Raw genomic sequence first — 24,940 nt, 5'->3', positions numbered from 1 at the left:
GCAGCTAGGGGCATGGTGGAGAACTCGAGTTGTCAGCACTTGATATTCACCCAGCATGCCCTTCATCCTTTGACAATGTGTGACTCAGTGCTATCTAGCACATTCACAGCGTTGCGCAGCCAATACCATTATCTGACTCCAGGCATTTTCGTCACCACCAAGACAAGTGGTGGATAAAGAAGATGTGGTGCAGGCGTGCCACGGAGTATTAGTCAGCCACGGAAAGGAACCAAACCAGGTCATTTGTCGTGATCTGGACGAACCGAGAGTGTCGTACAGAGCGAAGTGAATCAGAAGAAGAGAAACAAATGTTGTGCATTAAGGCATGCATATGGAATCTAGGAAATGACGAACCTATTTCCAGCGGAGGAAGAGAGATGCAGACGTAGAGGACGGACTTGTGGGCACAGCGGGGCAAAGGGGAGGGTGGGATGAACGGAGAGAGCAGCGTGGACGTATACACAGCATCCTGAGCAGGACAGGTGCTGGTGCGGATGTGCTGTGTGGCGCAGGGAGCTCAGCTCCGTGCTCTGTGAGGACCTGGTGGAGCGGGATGCGAGGCAAGAGGCTCACGAGGGAGGCGATACGTGCGTAACATGGCTGATTCACAGTGCTGTACAGCGGAAACTAACACAGCTTTGTAAAGCGATGATATTCCATTTTTTAAACAAGAAATCTGTACACACCGGAAGTCACTCCCAATTCCCTATTCCACCCCCCAGCCCTAAGAAACCATTCACCTTTCTCTCTGTATGGACTTGCCTGATTAGACATTTTGCATAACTGAGATCAGATAACATGTGGACTTTTAAATGTGGCTTCTTTCATTTAGCGCAATGTTTTCGAGGTTTGCCGTGTTGCAGCACACTTGAGTACCTTATTCCTTTCTGGGGTTGCGTGATATCCCATTGTATTTAGTTTGCCCATTCCTCAGTTCAAAGACACTTGAGTTGTTTTCACTTTTTAGCTGTTAGGGATAGTGCTGCTGTAAACACTTTTATACCACCCTTTCTGTGGAAACACATTTTCTTTTCTCTTGGGTATATGCCCAGGAGTGGAGTTGCTGGGTTATATACTAATACTAGGCGCTTCCCAGGCGGTGCTAGTGGTAAAGAACCTGCTTGCCAGTGCAGGAAACCTAAGAGACATGGGGTCAATCCCTGGGCTGGAGATCCCCTGGAGGCGGAAGCGGCAACCACTCCAGCGTTCTTGCCTGGGAAATCCCATGGACAGAGGAGCCTGGTGGGCTACAGTCTATAGGATCACAAAGATTCAGACACAAATGAAGCAACTTAGCACGCAGCACACATGCTAATGCTATACATGACTTTGTAAAGAACTGTCAAGCTCTTCAAAGGACCGATATTCTACTTTCAAAATATATGTATGTCAGGGAAAGCAGGGCGGTTATAAATGGCAATTTATAGATGAGATCATGCAAATGACCAATGAATCTGATACATCTTAATACTCAGCAAACACGCTAGTTATGAGGCTTTACCATCACTGTAGCAGGGCAGGAAAGATTCAGGAGGCTGTTAACACCTGAAGCTGAGCTGCGGTTGGGGTGTCCTTGGTGGCTCACACGGTAAAGGATCTGCCTACAGTGCAAGAGACCTGGGTTCGATCTCTGGGTTGGAAAAATCCCCTAGAGAAGGGAATGGCAACCCAATCCAGTATTCTAACTTGGAGAATTCCATGGGATTCCAGAGGAGCCTGGGATCCATGGAGGGTCGCAGAGTCAGACACGACTGAGCAACTAACAGCTGAGGTGGCTTTGAAACGCGGTAATTGCTGAAACCCTCGTGGAGAACAAACTGATATTTGAATTTTGCCTACACTTTGACGCAGAATCTCCACTTCTGCAGATTTCTCACAGGAAGATTACACTGACCTATAAAGATACACATATGAAAATGATTCCGGTAGCATTCCAGATTAAAGTGCCAGGGATTAAGTGATTTGGTCTAGGACTGGCCACTCACATCATCCCACCCAGGCAGAAAGAGCCTGGAGGACAGAGGGCTGGAAATTTTGGCAAACAGAATCCAAGGCTATTCAAAATTCAGAGCATGAAGATAAAAACGGTAACAGCTGTGTCAAAGTGCACGTGAATTCAAAATTTGATAAATATTAGCAAATTGCTTTCCAGAAACAAAACTTCAGTCTACATGCCCACAGCTGTCTGGGAGGGTAACTTGCCCCCACGTCCAACACTGAGTTTTCTCAGAGGATTTCCTTTTAATGTTCTGTGAGCATATTAAAAGATGTTCCGCTACCAGCTTTCATGCCACTACTTTGGGTTTCATTTCTTTAGTAGAGTTGGAGGCGGAACATTATTCCATAGTTTATGGGCCATCTCTGCTGCCTTTTGAGGGATGAATTATTGAGTGGTAGGCTGCAGTCCATGGGGTCTCGAAGAGTCGGACACAACTGAGCGACTTCACTTTCACTTTTCACTTTCATGCACTGGAGAAGGAAATGGCAACCACAGTCCAGTGTTCTTGCCTGGAGAATCCCAGGGACGGTGGAGCCTGGAGGACTGTTGTCTATAGGGTCGCACAGGGTCAGACACGACTGACGCGACTTAGCAGCAGCAGCATTGGGTTATTTGTGCACAGACAGTTTAGAACAGGTGACAGTGTAGGTCAACTTTTCAAAAATGTTTTCTTTAATGGCTGCACCAGGTCTTGGCTGCAGCATGTGGGATCTAGTTCCCTGACCAGGGTTTCAACCCACGCCCCCTACATCGGGAGCATTGAGTCTTATCCACTGGACCACCAGAGAAAGCCCTGTAGTAGGTCAGGTTCACCCATATCTTTCCCTTTCTTCTCCAGGATAAATTCCCAAAGTAGAGTTAATTAATGCAAGGCCATCCAGACTCTCGAGACTTTTTGCTATTTATTAGTAAACTGCCTTTCTAAAGCATACCGACATAAACTCTCACAAAGCACACAAGAACATGATCAATTCTCTTGAGGCTCTGTCAGCATGAATTTTTATTCCTTAAAAATAAAAATATGCTAGTATGATGAGTAGGTCATTCTACAGAAGTTCATTCTTGGAATTTCTGTTTTCACTTATAATAGGCTTATTTTTTCAATTATAAAGGTAATCCTAGAAAATTGCAAAATATTCAAATGTATAAAATAGAAAATGCAAGTGCTCTGAGGCCTCTCGCCTGAAAACACACTAATGACTGGCAAACACCTTTTTGGATCCCTTTCTAGACACCCTCTAAGCCCCCGCGAGTGTGTTCAGTTGCGTCTGACTCTTTCGCAACCCCATGGACTGCAGCCCGCCGAGCTCCCCTGTCCGTGGGATTTCCCAGGCAAGAACACTGGAGTGGGTTTCCCGTTCCTTCTGCAAGGGATCTTCCCGATCCAGGGATTGCACCCACATCTCCTGTGCCTTCTGCACTGGCAGGCAGGTTCTCACCACTGAGGCCCTTTTTCTAGGCATTATTGTTTCGTTCAGCTGCTAAGTTATATCTGACTCTTTGTGACCCCAGGGACTGCAGCACACCAGGCTTCCCTGTCCTTCACCATGTCCCAGAGAGTGCTCAAACTCATGTCCACTGAGTCAGTGACGCCATTCAGCCATCTCACCCTCTGCCACCCCCTTCTCCCCGTGCCTTCACTCTTTCCCCGCATCAGGGTCTTTTCCAGTGAGTCCACACTTCACATCAGATGGCCAAAGTATTGGAGCTTCAGCTTCAGCATCAGTCCTTCCAATGAATATGCAGGGTTGATTTCCTTTAGGATGGACTGGTTGGATCTCCTTGCTGTCCAAGGGACTCTCTAGAGTCTTCTCCAACACCACAGTTCAAAAGCATCAATTCTTTGGCACTCAGCCTTCTTTATGGACCAACTTTCTAGGCAAATATTAACTTAAATAACTACTACAATTAGTCTACTTATTATTGTTTTACAAATCTTTGACATACTTTTATATTGCTTCTTTCATGTTTAACTCAACAACATACCATCTCCCCATGACAGTGTCTGGTTTAATCTCTTTAATGAATGCATGTGACTTCACACTGTATATATAACATCCTGGGCTTCCCTGGTAGCTCAGCTGGTAAAGAGTCTGCCTGCAGTGCAGGAGACCCTGGTTCGATTCCTGGGTCAGGAAGATCCCCTGGAGAAGGGACAGGCTACTCACCCCAGTATTCATGGGCTTTCCTGGGGGCTCAAACAGTAAAAAATCTACCTGCAATGTGGGAGACCTGGGTTTGATCCCTAGATTGGGAAGATCCCCTGGAGGCATGGCAACCCGCTCCAGTATTATTGTCTGAAGAATCCCCATGGACAGAGGAGCCTGGCAGGCTACAGTCCGTGGGGTCGCAGAGAGCTGGACATGACTGAGCGACTAAACACAGCACAGCAGGGCATATAATGTAAGATTTAAAGAATTCCATGTTGGTGGGCATTTGCATTATTTGCAAAATTTTTCAATAAAATAATGTTTATTCCAAATTTCACAACGTAACAATAAAAACTTGTACTTAAGTTTAAATATTACACAATTTTTTTCAGTAGGCAAGGAGTAAATTTCCATTTCTTGGATTACTGGAGAGGATGTACATTTGAGGGGTAGGTTATCAGCCACCTACGTGTTTCCTTTGAGAATCTGCTTGTTCCTGACAATTTTCATTTTGTTTTTCTCTCGAGTCTTCATATGTTTCTCCTTTATTTAAAGAATCCTTGTATGCTATATTGCAAATACTTCCCTCTGGGTTTCTATTTGGCTTTGGAAGTTGCCCGCGCGCGCGCGCGTGTGTGTGTGTGTGTGTGTGTGTGTTTTGGCCGTGCAAGTTTTCAAGTCAGGAGCAGGAGATGTCAGTTCTTGCTGAGGAGCCCTTGCGGGAATGGAGGGTTCTCCGCAGGGCCACATGGACCCCCCTGTTCCGCAGGCAGTAGACCACTGGGCTGCAGGCGGACGTGACCACCGTGTAGATGACCGACAGCAGCTTGTGGAGGTCAGTGGACTCGACGCGGCTGGGGCAGGAATACATGAAGAGGGCCACCGAGTAGAAGATGCCCACCACCACCAGGTGGGAGGCGCAGGTGGAGAAGGCCTTGCGCCGGGCAGCAGCCGAAGGCATGCGGAGCACCGTCATCCCGATGGCCGAGTAGGAGGCCAGGGCGACCAGCAGCGTCCCGCAGAAGATGACGATGGCCGAGAGGAAGTCCACCAGCTCGGTCAGGGCCACGTGGGTGCAGGACAGGTTGAGCAGTGGGGAGACGTCACAGAAGAAGTGGATGAGGACGTTGGGGCCACAGTAGGACAGGCTGGCGATGCACGCTGTCTTGACCACCGAGACCAGCAGCCCACCAAGCCGCGAAGTCCCGGCCAAGCCCAGGCAGACCTGGGGCCGCATGAGCAGCGGGTAGTGCAGTGGGCGGCAGATGGCCACGTAGCGGTCACAGGCCATGGAGGCCAGGAGGGCACACTTGGTGCTAATGAGGGAGACAAATAAAAAAAGCTGAATCAGGCAGGCTGGGAGGGGCACGTGGCAGGGTCCCGTCCACAGCCCCGCGAGCAGGCTGGGCATGGTCACGGACACGTAGCACATCTCCAGGCAGCTCAGGTTGCCCAGGAAGAAGTACATGGGCTTGTGGAGCTCGGTGTGGCTGCAGACGAGGAAGACGATGAGGGCGTTCTCCAGGAGGGTCAGCAGGTAGAGGGTCAGGAAGATGGCAAACACCACGACCCTCACGCCTTGCCTGGCAGACAGACCCAGCAGGATAAACTCTTGCACTCCGGACACATTGCCCAAATACAGAGCCCTCTCCATCTAAGTAAGGAAGAAACAGGCTCTTAGAGGCCGTAATCCATCAGAAATAAATTGGCCAGCAAGGAAGAGCATATGCCGTTAGGGGCTGTTGAGGCAAAGCTGCTTTGCTGGAGCCTGACCGTTGTCAGGAGCACAGCAAGGAGCAACTGGGAAACTGCAAATCTGGAAACAGGACGCTTAACGCTGTACTTGCTACATCTGTAATCATAGAGGGCGCTCGTCCTGAATGAGCCTGTGTTATGTCATCTGTAAAATGGAGGTCAAAGCTATGGGACCCACAAAATCTTTGGTCCTTACGGATAACATGGAAGTAGATGAGAAAGAGCTTTTTAACGCAAGGCACAATTATCCCTTTACATCTGATGACCTTAAGTGGTGTTTTCTGGATTGGATTTCTTTCTTTTTGTTTTGAAAAATGTCCCAGGACCCCAGAAGTTGTCTGCACTATTTTCGGTAAAGGAAGACTCACAATTCCTTAATGTGAGACACTTCCTTCTCTAAAGTGGGTTGGATTTCTAGAGGAAATTTTTATTAGACAGAAGGTCCAGCAGTTTATTAGAGGTCACTGTTTATTAGAGAGAAGGTCCAGCAGTAATGGTTTCTTTTTTAAAAAAGGACCCATGGGATGGACTTCCCTGGTGGGCGAGTGGTTAAGAATGCGCCTGCCAAGGCAGGGGGTTTGATCCCTGGTCTGGGAAGATTCCACATGCCCCCAGGCACCTAAGCCCATGGGCTGAAGCCTGCATGCCCTCGAGCGTGTGCGCTACAACACGGAAGCCACCGCGATGAGAAACCCATGTCCTACAACTAGGCCGTAGCTCGCCACAGCTGCAGAAAGGCCCGCAGAGCAACAAAGACTCAGAGCGGCCAGACATGAATTAAAAAAAGACCAGTGGTGAGCTTTTCCCTGAATACTTCTAAAGAAGATCCCTTCCAGAAAGAGAGTGTCTCTCTTTCTAAGGAAAGAAACTAAATACGTGTGCTGAGAATCGCTTAGGCACTCCTCCACTGCGGCATTTTTTTGAACACATGGAGATCAATGGACTTTCATGACCCTTCACAAACAGGCATTATTCTACCAGTTCATATGCATAACTGAAACCCATAGGCAGTGTAACTTGCGCAACAGGATGGAGTTACAGAAATAAGGGGTCTTCGCCTCTACCATTAGTATTAGGAATTCACTTAGAGTTTTAGGTGACTGAGATATAGAGACGGTGTTATTTGGACTTATTTCTGACATCACTTATCATATGTTTGAAAAAAGTGTGAAAGTGTTAGTCACTCAGTTGCGTCTGACTCTTTGCTGCTCCATGGACTGCAGCCTGCCAGCCTCCTCTGTCAATGGAATTTTTTCCAGGCAAGAATACTGGAGTGGGTGCCATTCCCTCTGCCAGGGGATTTTCCTGACCCAGGAATCAAACCCAGATCTCCTGCCTTGTAGGCGGATTCTTTACCGTCTGAGCCACCAGGGAAGCCCTATTCTTTGTATTCAGGAGCAAATATTGATTAAGTGTCTACTATACATGAGGGGCATGAAATCAACCAGTGAGCGTGTTCAAATTCTCATTCTAGGTAGTGAGGAGTAGAGGAGGCCCACAGGAGACAAATACAGAATTTCAGCAGCTCAGTGCCAAGGAGAAAGCAAAGCAGGATGGTCCGCACGGTCTGAAGGAGGTTATTCTAGGACGGGCAGTCGGAGGAAACTTCTTTGGGGTGGGTAGAGACGTCTGAGCTTGTTTCTGACTAATGGGAAAGGATGAGGGAGCATTGAGCTGGCAGAAGAGTGTTCGAAGTGGAACGAGAAAAAGCAGTTGCCAAAAACTTAGGTCAGGAAGGAGCTCAGGGTCTTCAAGGAAAAAAAGACAAGCCAGTGTGGCTGAAAGATAGAGAAGGAAGAGGAAGGGGAAGAAAACAGATTTCTCCCATCCATACGAGCAAAACCTGCTTCCCTGTAGCTTCGTCTCTCCCCAACTCTTTCTAAGCAACTCGCTGTGTTCCCATGTCTGTGGTAAACGCTCCCAGTGAGGAGCTTCCTGGTGGCCCAGTGGTGAAGGCGTCTCCTCCCAACGCGAGGGGTGTGGGTTTGATCACTGGCTGGGGAGGCAAGATCCCACACGCCTCACAGCCAAAAAAACCAGAGCCTGAAACAGAAGCAGTATTGTAACACATTCCATAAAGACGTTAAAATGGTCCCCATCAAAAAAAAATAAACCTTTAAAAAATTCCCAATGAAAATTGTTTCAGAGGTAATCAGAATAGCAGAATGGAGTAAAACCCAGAAACACACCAAGCGTACATGTAAACTTGATTGATGACGTAACTTTATTGCAGATAAGTGAGGAAAAGGATGTACTTGGCAAGAAATGGCTCTCAAACAATTAGTGTACCCATGGAAACTCAACTGGTGCTGTGTGACAACCTAGAGGGGTGGGATGGGCTGGGAGGAAGGTTTCGGAGGAAGAGGGCGTACATGTACCTGTGGCTGATTGATGCTGGTGTGCAGCAAACCAACACAACACTGTAAAGCAATTCACCTTCAATTAAAACAAATACGTGTTTTTAAAAAAAGAAAAAGAGATTGGAACCCTGCATCACAGGACACGTAAAAAATCAGTTTCAGGTGAGCTAAAAACACACATGTGAAGTGCGAGCCTCTGAGATTGTAGAAAGCAGTGCGGAAGCGGGCCTTTACGGCACCGCGTGGCAGCCACTCAGTCGTGTCCGACTCTGTGTGACCCCACGGACTGCAGCCCACCAGGCTCCTCTGTCCGTGGGACTCTCCGGGCAAGAACACTGGAGTGGGGTGCCATTCCCTTCTCCAGGGGATCTTCCCGAGCCGGGGATCGAACCCTGGTCTCCTGCATCGCAGGTAGAGTCTTTACCGTTTGAGCTACAAGGAGATCTCTTTTATGACACTGGGGGTTTAGACTACGATAAGAAGACAGTCAAAAACCTTACACTTTAAAATTTTTAAAAATTAGCAGCATTGAAAAATTCTGACCACCACAGACTATTAGAGGAAAATTCACAAGCTGGAAAAAATATACTTGCAGTATACGTAAGTGAGAAGGAAATGCCAGCTCACGCCAGTGTTCTTGCCTGGAGAATCCCAAGGAGAGAGGAGCCTGGTGGGCTACAGCCCATGGGTCACGAAGAGCTGGACATGACTGAGTGACTGATACCTTCACCGTCCTGCATAAGTTAGGAGGGATCCTTGTGTAGGATATACAGAGAAATTGGTCAGTTAATATGCAAAGAAGTTTTTTAGCAGAAAATTGAGCAAAAGTTCTGAATGTATACCTCGCCAAAAAATATTAGTCACTCAAAACATAAAAAATATGCTCACCTGATTAGGAACCAAAGAAACAGAAATTAAAACCAAAATTAGGTACCACTTCATACCTGTGGAATTGGGAAAACTACAAACTTCTGAAAATATCAAGATTAACAATGAAAACTTACATATGCTGCCTCTGGGAGTCTGAATTGGTCTGATAGCTTCAGAAAACAATTTGTCATTATCAAGTAAATGTTAAGACATGACTATGCCCCAGAAATTCTGTTTCCAAGCATATATATATTTCCAGAGTAATGTTCATAGCAGCACAATTTTACTAGCAAAAAAAGAGAATGTAAACATTCCAAGTACCCAATAATAGAATTGAAAAGTGAATTGTGGTCTCTTTCTATAAAGGAGTGCGTGTGTGCGACGGTGTCCGACTCTTTGCGACCCCGTGGACTGTATCCTGCCAGGCTCCTCTGTCCATGGGATTTTCCAGGCAAGGACACTGGAGTGGGTTGCCATGCCCTCCTCCAGGGGATCTTCCCGGCCCAGGGCTCGAGCTCATATCTCCTTATGCCTCTTGCACTGGCGGGCGGGCTCCTTACCCCTAGCGTCTCCTGAGAAGCCCCAAGAAGGAGCATGATGTTGGATGTGCTGCTGATTCCCTGAGTGAAAGGACTCACAGCTTTGTCATTTTTATGCTCTACTCCTGGGTTGCATAGTTTCTTTTGCATCTACTCACTATTTATACGAAAGTCACGCAGAAAAAAGACCTTCTACTTGTGTTAAAATTCATGTAACTATACACCAAAATACCAGTTTTATGTATGTTAATTTTCACTGGAGCATAATTGCTTCACAATGCTGTGACCGTTTCTGCTGTACAACAGTGTGAACCAGTCGTCAGCGTACACATACGCTCCGCCCGGGGCCCCCTCCACCCCAGCCCCGTCCCGCCCGTGTCCCTGTGGCGTTCAGCGCCGGCCGCCAGCTGCCTGCTTTGCGCGTGGTAGTGTTATCTCCCTCAGTGCTCCTCTCTCAGCCCCTCCCACCCTCTCCTGCCCTGCCATGTCCACAAGCCTGCTCTCTCTGCGTCTCCACTGCTGCCTGCTGATAGGTTCATCAGCCACCTTTCTAGATCCCATGCGCATGCCTTAACATACGGTATTTGTTTTCTAATTTTGCCTAACTGTAAGGTTCTTAATCTCTCCAAGCCTGATTTACCTGTTGCTGCTGCTGTCGAGCGGCTCAGTCGTGTCTGACTCTTTCGACCCCATGGACCGTAGCCAACCAGGCTCCTCTGTCCATGGATTCCTCAAATAAGAATACTGGAGTGGGTTGCCATTCCCTTCTCCAGGGGAGCTTCCCGACCCAGGAACTGAACCCAGGTCTCCTGTGTTGTGGGTGGATTCTTTACCACTGAGCCACCTGGGAAGCCCCCAGCTTGCCTATTACTTAGGATAATAATACCTGCATCAGGAATGAAAGACATGCTGTATGATGATAGCTTTCATTTATCACCTGTCTGTGAAGGAATCTAGGTGCAGCATAATCTAGTGGTTTTACCATGGCCCGCAACAAGAAATACGTTTCACATTGTGCAACTCAAGTCAAAATCACAAACACAGACAGAGAGAAAGGGAGGGAAATTTAACAGAAAACGCTTAGCCGTACTTTCAGTCCCTAAAGATTTTCTCTTGTGCTCTGTGCCATGCGTTTATTGCTAGCGTCAACCTGATACACTTACTTCATGAGCCTCAGTAAATATACTGTTGTTCAGGTTAACAGAAGGGCGTTGGAATTAGAATCTCGGTGTAGCCCAGGCTCTCTGTGACTCAAGCTCTCTCTGACAAAAGCTCTGATGGTCTGAGCCTCATGTCTTTATCTTCAGTAGGGCGATAATAACCCTGACTCCTTCAGGCTGCCATGAGGATTAAGTCCAAAATAGTCTCCGAGGCACCCAGCCAGTGTCTTGCACCCCAAAGGAATCTTATTAAGGGGAAAGATTTTTTCTTCTGGTAGCAGGCTACTGTCCGTGGGATCCCAGAGCTGGCCGAGACTTGGCCACTGTTGTCGCTGTTGTTACTGTTGTTCAGCCCCCTGGACTGCAGCCCCCCAGGCTCCTTGGTCCATGGGGCTTCCAAGGCAAGAATGCTGGAGTGGGTTGCCATTTCTTTCTCTGGGGATCTTCCCAACCCTGGGATCCAACCCACGTCTCCTGCCCTGGCAGGCAGGTTCTTTACCTCTGAGCCACCTGGGAAGCCGCTATGCCTTTGACTCCCTGCCAAGTAGGTCTACTATCCATTCCTGGAACGAAGGGTGCATATTTGGAGGAAGTACTATCAATGTATTGTTTTTTTATTGTTTTTATTTTCCCCTTTTGTGCAATCAAATAAAATAGACTTAGAAGTAGTGTGTTCACAATTCTAGCAGAGCATTTTTTCATGAGTAGTAAGACCATCAGTCCACATTAAGCTGCAGTTGATAAGCAAGAATTGTTTACATTAGAGGATAATTGCTTTACAGTGTGGCAGTGGCCTCTGCAGTGTATCACCCAGAGTCAGTCCCAATTTTGTGTATATACACATATCTCCTCTCCCTCCTAAGCCTCTCTACTGCCCAATAAATATTTGTGACAGGACTTCCCTGGTCCAGTGACTAAGACTCCAAGCTTCCAACAAAGGGGGCAGAAGTTTGTCCCCAGTTGGGGAACTAACATGCATTGCAGCCAAGAAAACCCAAAACATGAAGCGGAGGCAATATTCCACCAGATTCGATAAACACTTTAAAATGGTCCACATTAAAAAAATCTTCAAAATAAATAAATATTTTATAGTTTCCAGTTGCTGCTGGTACAAACACTGTGGTCTGAAGAAGTCATATACAAACAAGTGTCTCCTCTGGACTTGATTTTTTTTTTTACTTAAAAAAATTAATTTATTTATTTTAATTGGAGGCTAATTACTTACAATATTGTAGTGGTTTTGCCATACATTTACATGAATCAGCCATGGGTGTACATGTGTTCCCCATCCTGAACCCCCTCCCACCTCCCTCCCCATCCCATCCCTCAGGGTCATCCCAGTGCACCAGCCCTGAGTACCCTGTCTCATGCATCAAACCTGGACTGGTGATCTATTTCACATAGGGTAATATACATGTTTCAATGCTATTCTCTCAAATCATCCCACCCTCGCCTTCTCCCACAGAGTCCAAAAGTCTGCTCTTTACATCTGTGTCTCTTTTGCTGTCTCGCATATAGAGTCATCATTACCATCTTTCTAAATTCCATACATATGCGTTAATATACTGTATTGGTGTTTTTCTTTCTGACTTACTTCACTCTGTATAAGGCTCCAGTTTCATCCACCTCATTTGAACTGATTCAAATGCATTCTTTTTAATAGCTGAGTAATATCCCATTGTGTGTATGTACCACAGCTTTCTTATCCATTCATCTGACGATGGACATCTAGGTTGCTTCCATGTCTGGACTCCATTTATACAAAATTCTAGCACAGGTAAGAACTAATCAATGATTAAAAAAAAAAGTCAAAGTGATTACCTCTGGCAGAACTAACAGGAAAGGGGCGCAAGGGAACATTTTTTGGGGAAAATGCCCTTTATATTGATGGAGGTGGTGACATACACATTCGTCAAAAAAAAAGATATTGACTTGAACATTTAATATTTGTGCATATCACTGTACATAAATTTTATATACAGACAACTGAAAACAAATATGAAGCACTAGTTACTAGAGTTGCTTTTCAAAGAGGTACAGGTTAGAAGTCAGTTAATTCCTCTGCTCCAGACTGCAAAATAATATCATTGTTCTTAGGAAATAAACACTAAAGCATATATAAGTAAAAGGGCACAATGTCTCTAAACCACGTTCAGATCATTGTCAAAGAAGTAAATGGAGGTGATGGGGAGAAAAAGGGGGTAAGCAAATGGAGGAATATACAATATGTGGCAACACAACATCAGATATGTCAGAGTGTTAAGCACCCTTGCAACTTTTCTGTAAGTCTGAAATTATATCAAAATAATGGTCCACAAACAAAAAATGAATGAAACCCAGAGCTGTTTGTCATGATTTTCATTTAGCATATATATCTCAAAGATATATCTTTGCACATCAAAGATAAAAATCTATCTCTTGGGACTCCTTGGTAGTCCAGAGGTTAAGACTCTGTCTTCCAATGCAGTGGCCACAGGTTGGATCCCTGGTGAGGGGACTAAGGTCCCACCTACTGCAGTGTGGTCAAAAAAAATTTTTTAAGAGAATATTGAAAACCCGTTTCTATTCATTTTACAGCCCAGTGTTCGCTTCAGATGAATGTAGAATGTATTTTATCCATTCACTTTTGATGGACACTTAAGTTGTTTCTGTTTTTTTATGACAAAGATGTGAAGAACGCCATTGTATGTACTATCTGTTTCTATGTGTCGGAACACACCGAAAGACTGGGGAAATATTTGTCAGTATTCTAGGAATAAGCTGATGGAGCTGTTAAACCTGCATTTCTCCCCTTGCTAGTCAATTTCAGCATCTAGTCGTGTGAGTTGCCAGTCAATTACAGCTCATCTTTGATGGCCTGCTTTCTTGTGGACATTGCTCCCTTTTCAAAGGGTAATTCAGAGTTTGCTATTGACTGCTACAATAGTCAATCCATAGCAATCAGTATATATTGACAAGTATATATTGATTGCTCGTGTCTACCAGGTGGGAAATCTATTTCTCCAGCATTTTACTTGCCTTTGATATTATAGCATTTGGAATCATGAAACATTTAAATTAAAACATGTTGTTGTTCAGTCCCTAAATTTGTTGGACTCTTTGAGACCCCACGGACTATAGCCCCCCAGGTTCCTCTGTCCTCCACTATCTTTCAGAGCTTGCTCAAATTCACGTCCATTGAGTGGGTGATGCTAGCTATCCATCTCCTCCTCTGGAGCCCCCTTCTCCTTTTGCCTGCAATCTTTCCCAGCCTCAGGGTCCTTTCCAGTGAGTCCACACTTCGCATCAGATGGTCAAAGTATTGGAGCTTCAGCTTCAGCTCCAGTCCTTCCAGTGAATTTTCAGGGTTGATTTCCTTTAGGATGGACTGGTTGGATCTCCTTGCAGTCCAAGGGACTGTCAGATGATACCACTCTAAGGGCAGAAAGTGAGGAGGAACTAAAGAGCCTCTTGATGAGAGTGATAGAGGAGAGTGAAAAAGCTTTCTTTATTCAGGACATGAGGAGGGGTCTAACTTCCCAAGACCAGGATCAAGTCCAGCGGAGAGTTCTGAACAGGGCCGTGTGGACCTCTCTGTTCCGCAGGCAGTAGATGACCGGGTTGCACATGGGCGTGGCCACCGTGTAGATGACCGACAGCACCTTGTTGAGGTCCATGGATCTGATGCGGCTGGGGCGGCAGTAGATGAAGAGGGCTGCTGAGTAGAAGATGCCCACCACCACCAGGTGGGAGGCGCAGGTGGAGAAGGCCTTGCGCCGGGCGGCAGCTGAAGGCATGTGGAGCACCGTCACCCCGATGGCCGAGTAGGAGGCCAGGGCGACCAGCAGCGTCCCGCAGAAGATGACGATGGCCGAGAGGAAGTCCACCAGCTCAGTCAGGGCCACGTGGGTGCAGGACAGGTTGAGCAGTGGGGAGACGTCACAGAAGAATTGGTTGAGGACATTGGGGCCACAGTAGGACAGGCTGGCGATGCACGCTGTCTTGACCACCGAGACCAGCAGCCCACCAAGCCACGAAGTCCCAGCCAAGCCCAGGCAGACCTGGGGCCGCATGAGCAGCGGGTAGTGCAGTGGGCGGCAGATGGCCACGTAGCGGTCACAGGCCATGGAGGCCAGCAGGGTACACTCTGTGCAGATGAGGGAAACAAAGAAGAAGAGCTGGGTCATGCAGGCTGGGAAGGGCACGTGGCAGGGTCCCGTCCACAGCCCCGCGAGCAGGCTGGGCATGGTCACGGACACGTAGCACATCTCCAGGCAGCTCAGGTTGCCCAGGAAGAAGTACATGGGCTTGTGGAGCTCAGTGTGGCTGCAGACGAGGAAGACGATGAGGGCGTTCTCCAGGAGGGTCAGCAGGTAGAGGGTCAGGAAGGCGGCAAACAGGACTTCCCTTGTTTCTGGGCTCGTGGACAAGCCCAGCAAGACGAATTCCTGGACCCTCGTCATGTTGCCCAGCTCCAGGGACCTCTCCATCTGCAGAGAGACAAAGTTGTGGACATTCTGTTTTCTGCTTTCTGCAGAGGCACAATAGTAAAAAAAAAAATAAAAATAAAAATAAAAATAAATAGATACACATGTTAGGAAGACGTTCGCAGAGTGTGGGTGCCCTAGTGAACTGGCTGCCCAACTTCTCTTGGAAATTGACTGTTACAGAGAAAGACACTTTAGATCCATGAAAGCAGACATCTTGGGTACTCTGCTCTGTCGTGACTCTAGGTCCTAACACAAACTATGCCAACTGAAAACTGGAAAAATAACACTTGCCTCCAGTTGCTTGCATGCTAAGTCACTTCGGTCCTGACTGATTCTTTGCTACCCTATGGACGGCAGCCCACCAGGCTCCTCTGTCCTTGGGATTCTCCAGGCAAGAATAAATACTGGAGTGGGTTGCCATTTCCTCCTCCAGGGGGCCTTCCCGACCCAGGGATCGAACCTGAATCCCCTGCAGATCCTGCATTGCAGGCAGATTCTTTACCACTGAGCCACCAGCAAAGCCAGTTAGGTTGTTATAATAAATTCAGTGAAGCAATTGAGAGCAAATTGGTGTATCAAATAAATTAGATTTTTTGTCATTTCTATCCCGAAAAAAAAATTCTCTCCAAATTAATTTTTCCATTCTCTTTACACACTGAACAGGAATTTGTTGCTATTGTTTAGTCACTAAGTCATGTCCAACTCTTCTGGGATCCCATAGACTGCAGCCCGCCAGGCTCCTCTGTCCATGGGATTCTCCAGGCAAGAATACTGGAGTGGGTTACCATTACCTTCTCCAGGGAATCTTCCAGACCCAGGGATTGAACTCATGTCTCCTATGTTGGCAGGCGGATTCTTTACCACTGAGCCACCAGGGAAACCCACACAGGAATTTAGAAGTATTCTAAATAAAAATCCAAGACAGTCAGTTCCCTCTTTCTGTAAAAATATCCCTCTACCTTTAATGTGATTTTATTTTATAGATTATATGACTCTCAATTACAGTGTTTAAGAAGGACAAAGGGGCAGCTTCCTGTCTGAATCACAGAAGGATTCCCACAAAAATGAATTGGCTTTTCAGCAGAAGGTGGAAAATGTAAGCTCTGTATTCAGTCAGTGATCATATGCAGACATGTGCAACACTTCCCCACCATTATACTTAAGGCACTTGAGGCTCACAGAGCAAACTACTGACATGAACTGGGGCCCGCAGTCTAATCATGAAAACATCTATAATTCCACCGAGCCCTTACTACAAGCCAGTAAACTGCCAGACACCATAGTTGTATTCTTCGTTCTGAAAGGCTGCCGCTGAAAGCTGTGTGTTATGCCAGGATTCGTGACTTCCGGAGGAGAGGATTGTGATCTGGGGTCAGAGCCGAGGCTTGACTACTTGGAGATTTTTGTGCGGCAAAGTTTTATTGAAGTATAACAGACAAAGGGAAAGCTTCTGAAACAGACATCAGATGCGGACAGAAAGAGTGCCCGCTTGCTCGTTTTTAACAAAGCAGTTTATGTCTGTTGGCAAGCTTCTAATCAGGTGAAAGAAGCACCTCAAGGCTGAGGGCGTCTCACCAGGCCCCTCTCCCACAATATGCATTTTTGAGATGGAATGGCACGAGGTGTGTCATCCCTGGCCATAAGACAATTGACATGAGTACTGGTTTGTTGAGCTATTATCAGCCCAAGGTTTGAGAAAAGAAAAAAATAGCAGTCTCAGGCGGAGCCACTTTCATCAGCAGAAAAGGGGAAAAACATCTGCCCCTTGCAGTTTATTTCCTCCTGCTGCTTGGGGACCTCTGGCCTTCCTGCCTGTTACCCGCTCAGCTCTATGCCAGAATGCACGTGTGAGACCCAGACAGGTCAAAGCATTGCCCCAAGACCACACAGCCAGGGAGTGACAGCACCAGGGTCAGTCACAGCTGAGACAGACTTTGGTGCTGAATCACTTTATGTCAAACTGTCAGCCAGTCATTTAATCTTTTATTCCCTGATGGCTCATGGGTAAGGAGTCTGCCTGCCAATGCGGAAGACGCAGGAGATGCTGGTTCAATCCCTGGGTCTGGAAGATCCCCTGGAGAAGGAAATGGCAACCCTCTCTAGTATTCTTGCCTGGAGAATCCCACGGACAGAGAAGCCTGGCAGGCTACAGTCCAAAGGGCTGCGAAGAGTCAGACGCCACAGGGTGACGAAGCACACACACACGGCAACACGGACAATCAGTTATGCAGTGAAAATCATTGCGGCTAAAATGCTTGGGGGGGGCAAAGATGTCCACAGCCAAGACGCTTCAGGAAAGTTTCTGGACACACTTTAAACCAGGCTCAGAGAACACGAAGAACAGAAAGAGATGAGGATGGATCGTGGGCCAAGGACTGGTCCACATGGAGCATTGGCCGTATAAGAGCTTTGCAGTCATTTGCCACATGAACAATGCAGCAAAGATTGGAGTGTTTCCAAAGTCTCTGCTTTAACAGCACTCCAGGCACTGTGCTAGGAATTTTTCATGTTGTTTTATTCATTTGCCTCAAAGAACCTGTAAGAACTGCTCTCATTATCTTATCTTTCAAGGGGGATCACTGAACTTCAGGGAGTAAAAGTGACTTGCCTAAAGTCATACGACCAACAAGGGAAAAGGAAAAAAACTATAATATTTGTAATCCATGCACTCTATCCATGCGTCCTGGTTATTATAAACACTTAATGCTCATAGTCCAGTTGGCACACAGTTGGTTACAACTGTAAATGTAGTAGCCAACATGATTGCTATATATTAAGCTCTTTCTATGTGCCAGGCAGCGGGCTCAGTGCTGCTCACAGCCTAAGTGGCAACAATTCTAATTGATTTGGTATTGCAATTTGCCATCAATTGCTTCACTTAATTTGTTCTAACAACCTAAGACTGAAATAACATCACCGACTCAATGGACATGAGTTTGAGCAAACTCCAGGGGATACTGAAGGGCAGGGAGCAGTCCATGGGATCACAAAGAGCCGGGCACGACTTAGCAACTGAACAACAATGACAACACTGAGAACTTTCAGTGACTGAAAGTTACTTAATCCATTAGCCTCCTTTCCCGTATCTGTAACACAGAGATTCCCTTAGAATTAATCAAGTCCATATAACAGTAGCTACTGTATACCTGATCTCTTGGGATGGTAAAGCATGGTGGTTGAAAACCACTTCAGAGCCAGACAGATGTGACTTTGAGGATATCTCTCCCTTACTAGATGGATTTTCTTCAAGAAGCCACTTGACCTACTTGCCCAGAGAAGCCATGTCTGGTAGAACACGTCCATGCACTCTACAGAGACAGGTATAAATTTTAGAGTTGGTACGAGGTACGCCTTGGGTGTTCTATTAAGGAGCACGTCCTTCCATGGTTCCTTGTCCGCATCCATAAGGAGTTTGTTCCCTCACCTGATGGCTTAAAGACAGAAGGTACAGATCCCTTCTTGCTGATGCTGTACCCAAAGGAGGCTCTGGTGTTCAGGCAGGTTGGGCTCCTGCCCAGAGGAGGAGATGCCAACGAACAGAGGAATGACCTTTCAGTCCAGCTTGGAAGGATTTGCTCCTGGTCTTCAGCGAGGCACCCACCCCAACCAACCACCCCACCCTCGTTTCTCTCCGTTGTTCTGGATGGTCTGACTTGCTAAGGTGACTGCCCTCACAGCGAGAAGGAGGCGGGCTTAAGCTGGCGCTCTTGACCTCAGAGACTTCCCCGATCTCTGTGGATTCAGAGAAGAGGAATCTTTGTTTTTTATATAACGTTTCAGAGGCTTAAGGGGAGGAGAGGACTTCCCAGGTGGCGCTGGTGGTAAAGAAGCCACCTGCTAGCATAGGAGATGTAAGAGACTCGGGTTAGATACCTGGGTCGGGAAGATCCCCTCAAGGATGGCATGGCAACCCCCTCCAGTATTCTTGCCTGGAGAATCCCATGGACAGAGGAACCTGGGGGGCTACAGTCCATGGAATCGCAGGGGCAGACATGACTGGAGAGACTTAGTGCACACACACAAGAGGAGAGTCAGCCTCAGACCCGCCCTTTGTTGAGGCCATCGTGCATTCACAGATCCCTTCCCAAACGCCTAGCCCTGCGCCTGGATCCTGGAGAATAAAGATGGGTGAGAAGGGCGTCCCTGGCTGTGCAGTGGTTAAGACTCCGCCATCCAATGCAGGGAGCATGGGTTCCATTCCTCGTCTGGAAGCTAAGGTCCCTCACGCCATGGGATGCAGCCAAAAATTTTTAGAAAACAAAGATGAATGAGAAAATGCTCCTGCCTTCATTGAATCAATCCTAGGGTGCACGTTAGCAAGGAAACACATGTTCACAACTTGCTCTGAGAAGCACCAAGGCATCTGAAGAGCAGAGAAAATGGTCTTCTGGTTCAACATACACTTGTAAACTTAAAAGTTAATTTTAAAAAATACAGAAGTATTCACACTATATTTTATTTTTAACTTAACATATATATATGAACCAAATATCCATGTCAAAACATACAAATTGATTTCTTTTTAACAGCCTAATGCTTATCTTACAATGAATGTACTTATTTTTAATCTATGCACTGTATGGACATGTAGGCTGTGTCCTATTGCAAGCAAAGATCCAAGGAATGTCCTTGTACATATCTATTTCTACTTGTGGGGACATATAGACACATTTAGGAAATAAATATTCATCAATATTCCCTTAATAAAACTGATGAGATGGTTAAATTTACTTTCCTGGCTTACTCATAAAGTGAAGCATCTTGTCATGAGGGTCACCAGCCCTTATCAGTCATCTCTGATGATCTGCTTTCTTATAGACAATGTTCACATTTCTCTTGGGTAGCTACGATTCTGTTATGGATTGCTTCAAACTCGTATATATATTAAGGCTTCCTGGATAGCTTTAATATATATTAACAGTATAGAATCTGCCTGTAATGCAGGAGACCTGGATGTGATCCCTGGGTCAGGAAGCTCCCGTGGAGAAAGAAATGGCAACCCACTCCAGTATTCTTGCCTGGAGAATTCCATGGACAGAGAAGCCTGAGGGGCTACACTCCGTGGGGTCACAAAGAGTCAGAGATGACTGAGCAGCTAACACTTTCACTTTCTTTGTGAGAAATAATGAGAAGTGAGAAATGTATTCCTTCAGTATGTAACTTTTTTTTTTCAATATCCCTTAAGGAAGTGTTTCAAGCTATGAGAAAATGTAAATTAGGAGGTATGGGGTTAATGTCCCAAGAACAGGATCAAGTCCAGTGGAGAGTTCTGAACAGGGCCGCGTGGACCTCTCTGTTCCGCAGGCAGTAGATGACCGGATTGCACATGGGCGTGGCCACCGTGTAGATGACCGACAGCACCTTGTTGAGGTCCACGGATCTGATGCGGCTGGGGCGGCAGTAGATGAAGAGGGCTGCTGAGTAGAAGATGCCCACCACCACCAGGTGGGAGGCGCAGGTGGAGAAGGCCTTGCGCCGGGCGGCGGCGGAAGGCATGTGGAGCACCGTCACCCCGATGGCCGAGTAGGAGGCCAGGGCGACCAGCAGCGTCCCGCAGAAGATGACGATGGCCGAGAGGAAGTCCACCAGCTCAGTCAGGGCCACGTGGGTGCAGGACAGGTTGAGCAGTGGGGAGACGTCACAGAAGAATTGGTTGAGGACGTTGGGGCCACAGTAGGACAGGCTGGCGATGCACGCTGTCTTGACCACCGAGACCAGCAGCCCACCAAGCCACGAAGTCCCGGCCAAGCCCAGGCAGACCTGGGGCCGCATGAGCAGCGGGTAGTGCAGTGGGCGGCAGATGGCCACGTAGCGGTCACAGGCCATGGAGGCCAGCAGGGTACACTCTGTGCAGATGAGGGAAACAAAGAAGAAGAGCTGGGTCATGCAGGCTGGGAAGGGCACGTGGCAGGGTCCCGTCCACAGCCCCGCGAGCAGGCTGGGCATGGTCACGGACACGTAGCACATCTCCAGGCAGCTCAGGTTGCCCAGGAAAAAGTACATGGGCTTGTGGAGCTCGCTGTGGCTGCAGACGAGGAAGACGATGAGGGCGTTCTCCAGGAGGGTCAGCAGGTAGAGGGTCAGGAAGACGGCAAACAGGATTTCCCTTGTTTCTGGGCTCGTGGACAAGCCCAGCAAGACGAATTCCTGGACCCTTGTCATATTGCCCAACTCCAGGGATATCTCCATCTGTGGAGAGACCAAGTTTATCGACATCCTGATTCCTGCAAAGACACGTAGTATACAATATTGGGAATATGTTCCCAGTGTATTGGGAACTCAGACACTGGCAAACCCAAATTCTCTTGGAAATGGGTGTTATGAAGAGAGATGCTGTAGATTTGTGAACCAGAAAGCAGACTTAGAAGGAACACACCTCAACATAATAAAAGCCACATGTGATAAACCCACCGAAGACATTATCCTCAGTGGTGAAAACCTGAAAGCATTTCTCCTAAAGTCAGGAACAACACAAAGGTGCCCACTCTCACCACTACTATTCAACATAGTTTTGGAAGTTTTAGCCACAGCAATCAGAGAAGAAAGAGAAATAAAAGGAATCCAGATTGGAAAAGAAGAAGTAAAACTCACTGTTTGCAGATGACATGATCCTCTGCATAGAAAACCCTAAAGACACCACCAGAAAATTACTGGAGCTAATCAATTAATATAGTAAACTTGCAGGATATAAAATTAGTACACAGAAATCCCTTGCATTCCTATACATTAACAGTGAGAAAACAGAAAGAGAAATTAAGGAAATAATTCCATTCACCATTGCTACAAAAAGGATAAAATACTTAGGAATAAATGTACCTAAAGAAACAAAAGACCTATATATAGAAAACTATAAAACACTGGTGAAAAAAATCAAAGATGACACAAATGATGGAGGACTATACCGTGTTCATGGATCAGAAGAATCAATATAGTGAAAATGAGTATACTACCCAAAGCAATCTATAGATTCAATGCAACCCCTATCAAGCAACCAATGTTATTTTTCACAGAACTAGAACAAATGATTTCACAATTTGTATGGAAATACAAAAAAACCTCAAATAGCCAAAGTAATCTTGAGAAAGAAGAATGGAACTGGAGGAATCAAACTGCCTGACTTCAGACTATACTACAAAGCTACAGTCATCAGGACAGTATGGTACTGGCACAAAGACAGAAATATAGATCAACGGAACAAAATAGAAAGCCCAGAGATAAATCCAGGCACCTATAGACACCTTATCTTTGACAAAGGAGGTGAGAATATACAATGGAGAAAAGACAATCTCTTTAACAAGTGGTGCCGGGAAAACTGGTCAACCACTTGTAAAAGAATGAAACTAGAGCACTTTCTAACACCATATACAAAAATAAACTCAAAATGGATTAAAGATCTAAATGTAAGACCAGAAACTATAAAACTCCTAGAGGAAAACATAGGCAAAACATTCTCCAACATAAATCACAGCAGGATCCTCTATGCCCACCTCCCAGAATAATGGAAATAAAAGCAAAAATAAACAAATAGGACCTAATTAAACTTAAAAGCTTTTGCACAAAAAAGGAAACTATAATCAAGGTGAAAAGACAGCCTTCAGAACGGGAGAAAATAATAGCAAACAAAGCAACTGACAAAGAATTAATCTCAAAAATGTACAAGCAGCTCATGCAGCTCAATCCCAGAAAAATAAATGACCCAATCAAAAAATGGGCCAGAGAACTAAACAGACATTTCTCCAAAGAAGACATACAGATGGCTAACAAACACATGAAAAGATGTTCAACATCACTCATTATCAGAGAAATGTGAATCAAAACTACAATGAGATGCCATGTCATGCTGGTCAGAATGGCTGCGATCCAAAAGTCTACAAGCAATAAATGCTGGAGAGGGTGTGGAGAAAATGGAACCCTCTTACACTGTTGGTGGGAATGCAAACTAATACAGCTACTATGGAGAACAGTGTGGAGATTCCTTAAAAAACTGAAAATAGAACTGCCATGTGACCCAGCAATCCCACTGCTGAGCATACACACCAAGGAAAACAGAACTGAAAGAGACACGTGTACCCCAATGTTCATTGCAGCACCGTTTACAATAGCCAGGACATGGAAGCAACCCAGATGTCCATTGGCAGATGAATGGATGAGAAAGCTGTAGTACATATAGACAATGGAAATATTACTCAGCTATTAAAAAAGAACACATTTGAATCAGTTCTAATGAGGTGGATGAGACTGGAATCTATTATACAGAGTGAAGTAAGTCAGAAAGAAAAATACCAAAGCAGTATATTAACGCATATATATGGAGTTTAGAAAGATGGTAATGATGACCCTGCATGCAAGATAGCAAAAGAGATAAACAGATGTAAAGAACAGACTTTTGGACTCTGTGGGAGAAGGTGAGGGTGGGATGATCTGAGAGAATAGCACTGAGACATGTATATTATCATATATGAAACAGATCACCAGTCCAGGTTTGATGCATGAGACAGGGTGCTCAGGGCTGGTGCACTGGGATAACCCTGAGGGATGGAATGGGGAGGGAGGTGGGGCAGGGGTTCAGAATGGCGAACACATGTACACCCATGGCTGATTCATGTCAACAGATGGCAAAAACCACTAGAATGTTGTAAAGTAATTAGCCTCCAATTAAAATAAATAAATCAATTAAAAAAATAAAATACTCTTTCCACCTTAAAAAAAAAAGTCTACCAACAGTAAACAGTGGAGAAGTTTTGGGGGAAAATGAATTCTCCTCTATTGATGCTGGCAATGTAAATTAACAGCCAGAACAGAGGACAGCATGGAGATTTCTTAAACAAGGGAAAAGTGAATAAAATTACGTCTCTCCCTAACCTTATAAAGAAAAGAAACTCCAAATATATTAAAGAGCTAAATGGAGGAATGGATACTCTAAACTTCTTGAGGAAAATATGGTCAGAACAGGTTTTAAAATCAATCACAGCAACTTCTTGGTTTCACTCTTAGAAAAATGAAAAATAACAAAACTCAACAAAAGTAACCTCAAAAGATTTTGCACAGCAAGGGAAATTCTAAATGAAAGGAAAAGACAACCTTTAAATGGGGGAAAATGGTTATGATAAAATTTAAGAACAATTTATTCATCTCGAAACAAACAAATAGTTCAGCTTAGTATCATAAACCAATCAACTCAATAGAAAAACAGGCCAGAGATCTAAATAGACCTTTGTCTTAAAAAGGCATCCAAATGGCCACAAAGCCCATGAAAGATGCTCAGTCTCACTGTTAGAGAAATGGCGGCGTTTCAGCTTACACTGTTCAGAATGGCCACCCTCCGAAAGATCTGCAAAGATTCAGTGCTGCTGAGGGTGAGGGGAACAGGGAATCTGCCTGCAGTGTGGGCGGGGAGGGAAATGGGCGGGTGCAGCCAGGAAGGAAAACAGTATGGGGACTCCTTAAGACAGTGAATGTAGAGCCACCATGTGATCTGGCAAGCCCACTCCCTGCCTTAGATCCAGAGAAAAGCATAATGGAAAATGATCCTGGCAGCTCTATTTTCAAGGAAGCACTGCTGACAATATTTAATAGACAGCATCACCCAAAGTGTCCATCAATAGAAAAATGAAGAATGACCAGTCCATCTACACACA

General features: G+C 45.9%; 3 protein-coding genes across 3 annotated transcripts; all 3 read right to left on the bottom strand.

Moving 5' to 3' along the window:
- Positions 1 to 4,828: 4,828 nt before the first annotated feature.
- Positions 4,829 to 5,803, bottom strand: LOC138419652 (olfactory receptor 6Z7-like). The gene has a single exon (XM_069552495.1). It carries the CDS (start codon positions 5,801 to 5,803, stop codon positions 4,829 to 4,831), a length of 975 nt encoding a protein of 324 aa, XP_069408596.1.
- An 8,560-nt stretch (positions 5,804 to 14,363) lies between these two features.
- On the bottom strand, positions 14,364 to 15,302 carry LOC138419377 (olfactory receptor 6Z7-like). Its single transcript, XM_069552229.1, has one exon. The coding sequence runs from the start codon at positions 15,300 to 15,302 to the stop codon at positions 14,364 to 14,366; it is 939 nt and encodes a 312-aa protein (XP_069408330.1).
- Positions 15,303 to 19,744: 4,442 nt separating this feature from the next.
- Positions 19,745 to 24,645, bottom strand: LOC138419376 (olfactory receptor 6Z7-like). The gene is made up of 2 exons (XM_069552228.1): positions 24,604 to 24,645; positions 19,745 to 21,491 (listed from the first exon to the last, which is right to left on the bottom strand). Exon 2 carries the CDS (start codon positions 21,489 to 21,491, stop codon positions 20,553 to 20,555), a length of 939 nt encoding a protein of 312 aa, XP_069408329.1. The 5' UTR covers positions 24,604 to 24,645; the 3' UTR covers positions 19,745 to 20,552.
- Positions 24,646 to 24,940: the final 295 nt, after the last annotated feature.

This window comes from Ovis canadensis, chromosome 14 (genome assembly GCF_042477335.2).
Source record: "Ovis canadensis isolate MfBH-ARS-UI-01 breed Bighorn chromosome 14, ARS-UI_OviCan_v2, whole genome shotgun sequence".
In the NCBI taxonomy this organism is placed as follows: Eukaryota; Metazoa; Chordata; class Mammalia; order Artiodactyla; family Bovidae; genus Ovis; species Ovis canadensis.
The sequence above is the reverse complement of the archived record's forward strand: the minus strand, read 5'-3'. Positions and strand labels throughout refer to the sequence as shown.